Source organism: Sprattus sprattus (assembly GCF_963457725.1).
Source record: "Sprattus sprattus genome assembly, chromosome: 14".
NCBI classification, from domain to species: domain Eukaryota; kingdom Metazoa; phylum Chordata; class Actinopteri; order Clupeiformes; family Clupeidae; genus Sprattus; species Sprattus sprattus.
In genome coordinates, this window is record NC_137912.1 from 14,241,035 (window position 1) to 14,250,675 (window position 9,641).

General features: G+C 41.5%; 1 protein-coding gene across 1 annotated transcript; it reads right to left on the reverse strand.

Moving 5' to 3' along the window:
* Positions 1-4,544: 4,544 nt before the first annotated feature.
* rad51ap1 (RAD51 associated protein 1) lies at positions 4,545-7,496 on the reverse strand (the record flags this gene model as incomplete). Its single annotated transcript, XM_080851810.1, has 9 exons — positions 4,545-4,672; positions 4,812-4,979; positions 5,096-5,272; positions 5,393-5,536; positions 5,943-6,011; positions 6,151-6,257; positions 6,790-6,916; positions 7,042-7,085; positions 7,480-7,496. 9 exons carry the CDS (start codon positions 7,494-7,496, stop codon positions 4,545-4,547), a joined length of 981 nt encoding a protein of 326 aa, XP_080707936.1.
* Positions 7,497-9,641: the final 2,145 nt, after the last annotated feature.

Sequence of the window (9,641 nt, forward strand, 5' to 3'; positions counted from 1 at the left end):
GTGTGTGTGGGTGTGTGGGTGCAGTTAAGGTAACCCCGGTTACTGTGACAAGAGCTGCTACTCCCTGCTGCCATTGGAGGTCTTCTCAGCCCTTAGTCCCTCTGCTAAGATAAGTAGCCTCAGTGATACAGCAATACTATTTGTTACGGTAAATGGGTTGCTAATTCCAGTGCCTCTCTCTCTCCCTGGACAGGTGCGGTGTGTTTTCCTGTGAGCGACAGGCCGACCCCCAGGTGGTGGAGCCCCCCCCCCCCTCCCTTCACTTTTCCTTGCTGTGTGCACAACGGTTGTCCTTTTTGGAGTGCAGTGTGTATTTGTTTTATGCACGTGTGGAGTGTTTTCTGGGTCTCTCCTGTCCCCCTCCTGGGAAGTCCTGCTCGCCGCGGTAAGCCACTGCCCTGCTCCACCTCTTAGTCATGGCCACTGGTCAATCCCCGTACTGCTACGGCCATCTCACCTGCTTCCTATTGGGTTCATAGCCCACTGGCTAACATTGCATAGACCTACTGAGTGTGTTTATTGTATGTATGTACGTATACTGAAAGCAGCTCTGCTTGGTTTTTGTATGAGAGGCAACAGCCTGTGCTAGAATTACCCTGTACCTGTTTACTCCTGTTTGTTTTTCTTAATAAACTGTATTTATGGAACCCACGTCTCTGGCCTAAGAGTGGTACGAACTTGCGTTTGCCTTGTTAGAACAAGCAAGCTTAGTCTATCTATGTCCTAGGGTGACTGTCTATGTGGCGTAGTCGACATTCCAAATCACTCTAACAATTTACCTCGCCACTGTCAAATACAGTTAGGGGAAAATTGAATTCTAGACTATGAGGAGGCATCTTCAGGAATTGCATGCAACTTCTTTAATTCTTGCACGTTTCATTGCTCAGAAATCCTCCTCCAACACACATTTCACCCACCCACAATGTACCCACCAAGGATATTGCTAAATCAATCCCACAGAGTAAAAAATAGACACAATGTAATATTCATACCCAAACTGTACATTAAAGCTGAATGCACAACTGGTCAATATCATGTACAGTGACAGGAATTAAAACATAAAACTAATAATGAAGGAATTAAACTGGTTTTTATACACTGTCTGCACCACAGTGAGAAATACTTTTTTGAGAAGGTGGGTTGGTGATACTTTTCTGCCTCCTCTGTGTCAGCACACACAAGTCATCTTTTAGAAAAAACACATACCGCTTAGGGAGGAATGACGACGCAAGGCATGAGGGGTAGCTAGAGAGTGGCACGACTGCAGATACAATTACGTAAGGGGGAGAACTCTGTGCCCTCTAGCAACTGACACACGCACTGTTCACCCCATCTGTGCCCATTTTACCTTCTCATGCACCACAGACCCACGAACAGTGATATCTCCATTTGTAGGAGTGCGGTGAGTTTCATAATCTGACCCAAAACCGTATGCTGGTGAATAATCATCTAACAAAGACACAGAAGACAACCTCAGACTTGCCTTTGTGTGGTGCCATCGTGTGCATATGTGTGATTATATAAACACTGGTTACACAACACAGTAAGACAGGTTTTCTTTAGTTATCTATCTGAAGAGTATCATAGTGTTTTTTCTTTTAAAAATATGTCAATCACATGACCAACGTGGGATAATATGTAAATCACTTGACCAACGTGCGTTCCTCCTACTCCAGACAAATCTCATTAAGGCATTAAGGCTAATTCATAGTCCAGGCGACAAATTTCGCTCAAGACAAAAAAATACATTTTAGGTTTTTTTGATGAGCTACACTTGTCGCCTGGACTATGAGTTGGCCTTTAGTCTTAAGTATTGGCACAATTGTTCACTGCAAGTGCAAAACTAGAAGAAAGAGTCTTGATATGGTTGTACAGTTACCACTTTAAACTCAACCAATAGGCCACCACACTGAAAGGAGGACTAGCTGTAGGTTGGAAGGCCTATTAACAACAAACGAACCAAGCTGAAGGGCAGCCTTTTAGGTAAGCTGCCATTAATTAGTCTACCATCATAGGTTTGAAAAAGGGTCAAATGCATGTGTAGAATCACACCATGTATAGACACACTTGCCCTGATAGAGCATTTTAATATTCATACCAAAATACCGAACAGGAAAGCATTACCCCCTTTGCTAGTAGGCACTGATTAAGCCATTACTGTCCATTTTGGTTTGCCATTAAAACGTACCCCTTCCACAGACTCCATGCTCACAGTGGACCTTGCCACTGTGTAGCTCGGCCCAGGGAGCCATTCCACATTCTACTCTACATAACTATACCCAGAGAGGAGGGTTACAAGGTCTGCCGGTTCATACAATCTACTGCTGTTGGCCCTCCCTCTGCTGATAGTTGTGCCTGAGTGTGGGGTCAGAATCAGTAGCAACTTGACTAGCCTGGAATAAACCCTATCCTTTGGGAATATTACACTGGTGGTGATAAACCGGAGGATGGCCAAGTGAAAGACATGTACACAGAGTGTCTTTTCAGCTCTACTGCCCCAGCTGGGGCAAAAGCACCCAAATTATGATGCCTTAAATGAGGCAAAGATCTTGGAAATTGGTGAGATCCCATGATATTGACCTTTAAGAGATGCAGAATGAATGGATCAAAGAAAGTTCTTCTAGTCCCACAGGCACGTAAGGTGCCTCCCATGTCACTTTGACAGGCCAATCGAACCCCAGCCCATTCACTCTAATAAGGAAATGCCCTGCAAGCTGTTCAACACCATGTACAGCATTATGTCTTTGGCTTAACAAGCGCCTTCTGGCCCAAACACGGTGTAAGTGACCAGTCTGTATTGTCTCGCATTCTGAGGGGTCTGTCAGCAACAGCCTCACAGTGCCATGCAGGCTGTCCACTCGCTGGCCTGCGTCCACGGGCCTGCAGGACTGACAGCCCAGTCTGGCTCTGTGTCAGCCAAGTAAGCAGAGAGAGGTTATGTCAGCCTCCCAGCCCCCACCAAGAGCGTGACGACTGACAACCTGGCACATGTGTGAGCAAGCAAGGGCCTCTGTCTGGTAAAGCTGAAATGAGTTCTTGGATATGCCTTTGGAGCAGAAGCGAGTCATGTTGTGTCTAAGAATGAAACGCAATAAATGATTTGCCTCCGACAGGAAACATAGAAGCATCTCATAGATATTATGGGTGGATTTATGTTAAGGTGATGTGACATTGCATTGCGTTTATTGTTCAAATATATTGTAATCCCAGAAACTACCTGCAGTCAGTTTGTATTGTGCCTCATACCAGTTATCACTAGGATTATAGTATAGATATCTATAGAATAGATATATAGTAGGCTCTTCAGCAGGTTAATACATTTCCACCCATGGGGAACAACCAATAGCCTATATGCACATGGGGCTGCTTACTCATTGGAATCATATTTTCATAACATATATTATAATCATACTTTTACTTGGTTTAATTGCCCTGTGTTTAAATACAAAATCACCGGGTCTTTGTGTAATATATTTAAGATTACATTTAACCAAACTGCTGGGCAGGAAGGCCATCTCAATCATTTAGGCTACCCATCCAAGCATGCCGTCTACATACCTTGATCAGAACCGGGTAGGTGTCGTCCGGTTTTTTTGGTTTTCTCGCCGATTTTCGGCTAAAATGAAAGACATAATGAATCTTTCGAACGGCCGTCATCTCAATTAGGCTACAGGTCGTGATTATCATTGCCTATTGAATGTTCTTCCTTAATAAGGCTTATAGAATACAATGTAATTGACTGTATGTGGAATATTTACGAATGTCATTTTCAATGATATTCCACTTATTATATAACATAATACATATTTATGCTAAATGATAACGCACTCACCTGCGGTACGGGGGTGTATCTCTGGAACTCATTTCTCAGAGAAAACTTCCTGTCTAAGCCTTGTCTGATATTTTAATAGTTCATAGACTTCCGTTAGCCAACAAAAAAATAATTGTGCTCCATGCAGAGTAGTTACAAGGTTATAAATGATATGCCTACTATGTCATAATGCGCTACATATGATGTCATTAAACGACAGGCCCTAATGGTCAAACCACAGTCAAACGAGATCCTTACTAAAGCAGTTCATTTGGAATGGTCAAGTCGTCATGATCGGTAACATTCTAAATTCCAAGCAACTCAATTTCGAACATTGACAAATGTATGTCTGATATCGCACGTCAACCCATGTATGCTTCACTTGATACAGATTGCCGACTTCGATTTTTCTTTTTAGACTTTTGACTCAACAAAATCTTTAATGTTCCACTCTATCCAAATGTACAAATCGTAAGAAAACAAGGAAACACTTACATTACAAACATATAAAATCCAACATGTTTTAAAAAGAAATGGTAATAAATGAACCGACCAACACAAACAAAGTTTGACATTTCTATAGGCGGCCAGCAGAGGGAGCCGCTATCTTTCAGTGCTTTGTTATTACTGCGTAAGGCTGTGTGGCTATTTGACTTATCCAGATGACATACTTTTGGGGACAGACTGTTCCATAGGCTGTGGTTGAATGTATCAGTTGGCTGGATGCCATCTGTCAGTGAGCAGCAGCATTTGGATGGAGGGGTTTCACCCTTGCCAAACGGGAGAGTCCTAAACGTAGGGCCTGACCTGGAGACTTTACGTTGACATCTTGAAAAGTGCCAGGACTCCTGCCAACCTGACCTGTTGGCACCAATAAATTGACAAATTAAAATTCAGACCTTTCAAATGCTGAAATGCCTTTTTTTAATCCAGTATAATTTAAAATCATGCAATATGTTTCTTAGGCAATATTTAAATTTTGTTAACTAACTAGTTTTACCTGGAGGATTCCACTTGGGCATTCTACCTCCTGCCGGACTTGTGGAGGGTACAGGCCTTGACATAGGGGGAGTAGCGGGTGTTTTCTTCAGGGAGGGAGAGGTTTTGTTTATGACTGGGCTTCGACTGATAGTGGGGCTTGCCAGACCTCTGTTGTTGGTAGGAGTCGCTTTGATGGAAAGAATCGTAGTTGGTAATAAATCAACACTTTAAGTTAAAAGGGACACATTGTAATGTTTGTGTTGTAAAGCTTGTTCTGTGTCTGTTCCACATTGTCGGAGTTACCTGTGGTTGTGGCTGGCGTTATACATTTGGTAGCCTTCGGAGGCTGCTTCTCCTTCTTTGGAGGGGGTGCTTTCTTGTTGCTCGTTCTTTGTTTACTTCTTTTCTGCCCTTTCTCAACTGTAAACTCCTCATCTTCACTCTCATTCTCCTCACTGAATTCTGATTCGCTCTCCGAGTCTGAATATAATAATGAAAAACAAATAAATAGATAAATCACATCAGTGATTGAAACAGTACAGGTTGTCCCTCTCTTTTTTTTTTCATTCAAGGGAAGAACAATCATTGAAACACTGCTACCTGGTGTGTTTTGTTGCGGGAGGTAATCCTCATCTGCAGCACCATCTTTCTCTTCTTTCAGGGATGATCGAGCCAAGGAGGCAGCCTTCCTCTGTTTGGATGAGTTGGATTGGGATAGCTGCTCATTTGTGATATCATTCAGACCTGTGAACACAGATAACATCAATGATTTGATATAATATTTTTTGTTATCTGTATAGTATAACATTATACACATATACAGTGGGGAAAATAAGTATTTGAACCCCTGCCGATTTTGCAAATGTGTGATCTATAATTGTAATGGTAGGTGTATATTAACAGTGAGAAATGACTTTGCATTTGATGCAGAAAATAAGTATTTGAACCCCCAAGCAAACAGCAAGAATTCTGGCTCCCAATGACCAATTATGTGCCCAAGAAGCACACAGATTAGTCCTCATTAGGTCTAACAAGGTACACCTGATGCAAACACTGTCTACACACACACACACACACACACACACACACACACACACACACACACACACACACACACACACAAACATGTGCAAGATGTTTTTCTTTTAACCATGGTTATTGCTATCCACGATGCAGTTAGACAGTGGTAGTCCAGGGAGTTGGGCTTGGTTTTTGTCAGCTGTGAAAACAAAGTCATGTTTTTTTTTTGCCGCATTTGTTGGTAAACATACACACTACACATTGCACAGAGAAAGCGAGACAGAGACAGAGAAAGAGAAAGAGAATGGAACGGAATACTAATATAATTAGTTCCTAACCTTGCTGATTGGGCACCTCCACTGTTCCTGTTTCAGCGGTCTGAAGCAGAGACAGTGTGAGAGCTGCCTCCAGGTCCCTTTCATGAAGTCTGTCTGACAGGGGTGTCCTGAAATGTAAACATGATGAAACATATCAGCTAGATGTAAAACAACAACCATGGATACAAAATGTATAACCTTTTTTTAACAGTAAAGTTTCCAGCAATGCACTTTTTCTGCCCCATTCCAAAACATATCACAGTTTTGAAATAATTGACCATTCCACTGGAGAGATTAATTCAGTTCAGGGCAGAATGAGCTGGAAACTCCTGGCCTGATAATGACTTTCAAATGTACATCATCATTCCGTTTCACTGAACCCATGACGTCAAATTTACCCAATGTTTGACTACGCTGGGTTGTACATTGTAACTGGGTACAATCCAGTTAAGGTGATAAAACACAACATTGTTATGAGTCAGCTGTTTTGATGCTAGTCACCTGAAAGATGCATTACATCAATCAAGGTGCTGCTTGCTTCATACTCAAGCAAGCGCTGTTAACTTGTAGAAATGACACCAACTAACGTAAGGCGTGACAAAGTGTGAAAATGTGCACTGTAAATGTTGGAAGAATGTTGCAGTATACATATTTCCTTACCTCTCCTTGCGATCATGAATAAGAGGACCACTCTCCTGGCTGTCGGATTTGACAGTTGGTTTCTTGCTCTTATCAGCTGCTAGTCGAGCCTTTTTACTAGCAGGGGCCTTCACAGCAAAGTCCTCATCTGAACCAAAGTGAAGAGCTTGTGTAAAGCATGTTAAATTCATTGCAGCCTTAAGTAGCCTTGCTCAATAACACAACGATGGATAAACCGATTTCACGTAGGGAAAAAGAATGGATGTTACATACCATCGTCGTCTTGAAAATCTGTATAATTTATTTCCTTCTTGTTCCTGTTGAATACATGCACACGCGAACAGAAAAATACTCAACATTTTGTCGATTGCCCAACGTTACAGAAGCTTTCTTCATTTCTGGGAATAGGTAGTGGCAGAGCCGTTTCAACTGAAAAGAAGCAAACTGATGCCTAGCAACAACAATTTAATTTCTAGCTTCACTTCCTTACATAGCAAACGTTAACAAGAGCCAACTGTCATGTTTAAATTAAAATAAGTTATTCGTTTTGTTAGATACCTTCACTATACAACTATGAACGTTAGCATGCAAGGCATCATAAACACCTACAGTTAGAATGGTCAGACTTATAACATCAGATTGTTGCTACGTTAATACTAAAGATTGAGATTTTGTACAGACTTTAAAACCAGTTAGGTTGACGTTACACACCTCGATGGACGTTCCATTACTCCACTCAAAAAATCTTCATAAATAGGTTAACTAGGATAAAAGGTTTGTCAACAACTGATGTATCAAATGTTGCCTTGCTGACATAAACAGCTCTTAAGTATGCAACAGTTATTAAAGCATCCTGTAATGTTAACGTTAAGAGCTAGCTAACATTAACTGTAATAAATAACATTAGCTAGTAACTTTACACTGTCACTCAGACAGCACATCTGACCTAAATTAAAATTAAAAAAACATTTGCAAACTATGTCGGACCGCCTGTAGTCTGTCGTCATGTATTCTATTGACGTTCGAAATGCAGAGTCTTGCAAATCGTTTATTTCTCAGATTTTAGTTAACTATCCGTAGTCGCCTCGCCTGCAGGGTAGCTGTACAAACCATAACAAACCCGCCAGAAACCAAACTAGGCAAATTCATCTGCTCATTCAACAGGACGATTCCAGCGTAACGTTGAGCATTTCTAAAGAGGAATCATTTAATTGCCTATCACAATCACAATTTGCAATACATTTCTCACACTGACGGAAATTCGTCAAATTAAATACTATACAATAATCAAAATTGTTACTCTCGTCTTGAGGGTTACATTTGTTGTATCGTATCTGCTGTTTTGGAGTAAAAATCGAGATCCCTGTGTGAAAACTACTGTGACTCCAAGGCAGTGTTGCCCCCTATGGTGGCCCCAGTGTTCCTCAGGCCTGTTACTATTGTCCACATGTAGGCTACTGTCCATTTCATAAAAAGAATAAACCCAAAAGTGTACATTTGGCAAGATGTAATTAAAAATAAGAAGAAAAGTAGACAATGTATTACTGTTACGTGATTCAGACATCCTGTTTCTATTCATTGTTTTTGTTTTTCCTTAGTTGTAACACCATATTGCTCACTCTGAATGGGAACTCTTTCTAGCCTCTGTATGGCTGATGGTACATTGGACAGTAATCACAGGTAATTGTTGTCTTAACACAGAAAATACCTGTCAGGGTATCCAGTAGGTTTCTTTCACAAAGTTGTCCAATTATGTTGTCAGTATTATCAGACTAAAACTTTATTTATTTTCTAGAACTGGAACTTCGCACAAAAGATATGAGTACATTGAGGACAGCAGATGGCATTGTTCTACCAGACACAGAGGGGTAGAGGAACATATGACCTGCTAAGTGACATGAGAGTGACACGTCCTCAGGCCGCCCACACTCCGGAAGCAATCATGGTTCTCTCATTTTTCTCTATGGATATTGGAAGGGCACAGTTCCCCAGTTCTGAAGGGTTGTCATTTGCCATGATGTAGGTGGGTGGCTGCTTGGTTTAGTTGGTCACGCCGAAGACCTGGACAGGGTTGTAGAGCAACGGCTCATAATCCTAACGTCTGTAGTTACGGACAGAGACTTAAAAAGCCTTGTGGTCACACATTCCTCCACTCCTACGGTGCTTCCTACAGGCCTGGACCAAAATATCAACTCCTTTCATTTGATGTCTGGAAGCACAAAGGTGTCCAACCTATTAAGGTGATGAAGACGCTTATTTTAAAGACGTTTCACCCTGCCAGCCATGAGCCATGCAATAGAACAACTTGGGTATTCAATAAATAAAGCAAAGACTGAGTTTGTTGATGTCTGGAGATCTCTGTTTACGTGATTATATAGTGCCTCCTATGCTCTATTTTACTCACGACAGGAAGTAACACTGGAGAATGCGCATAGTATAGGCAGTAAAAACACACCCACACACCACACTTTAGACACCCAAACAAAGTCACATGCTCATAATATTTTGGGCGAGGTGAATGTACACCACGGTGGCCTCTTTGTATGATATAGTAGATCTCTGAGGAACAATCTGCAAATATAGTTTTCAAAATTCAGAAACCAATCTGAAACCTTCTTAAAACCACAGCAGACATCCCTCAGATACATGATGCGTAAGCTGCACAATTAGCAATCTGTTTATTTGTCTACAAATTCATGGGAAGTTGTAATGTCAATTTCTGTGTGAGGCAATCAGTGTTCTGGGAAGTGGTTTAGAGTGATGCATGTATGAGCCTTTTATCAAAATACACACTGGGATGGGAGCAAGATGGGCTTTTTTGAGCTAAGCGTGGACACGGTCTACTCTGGCCACCATGGTCTTATATGGGCATT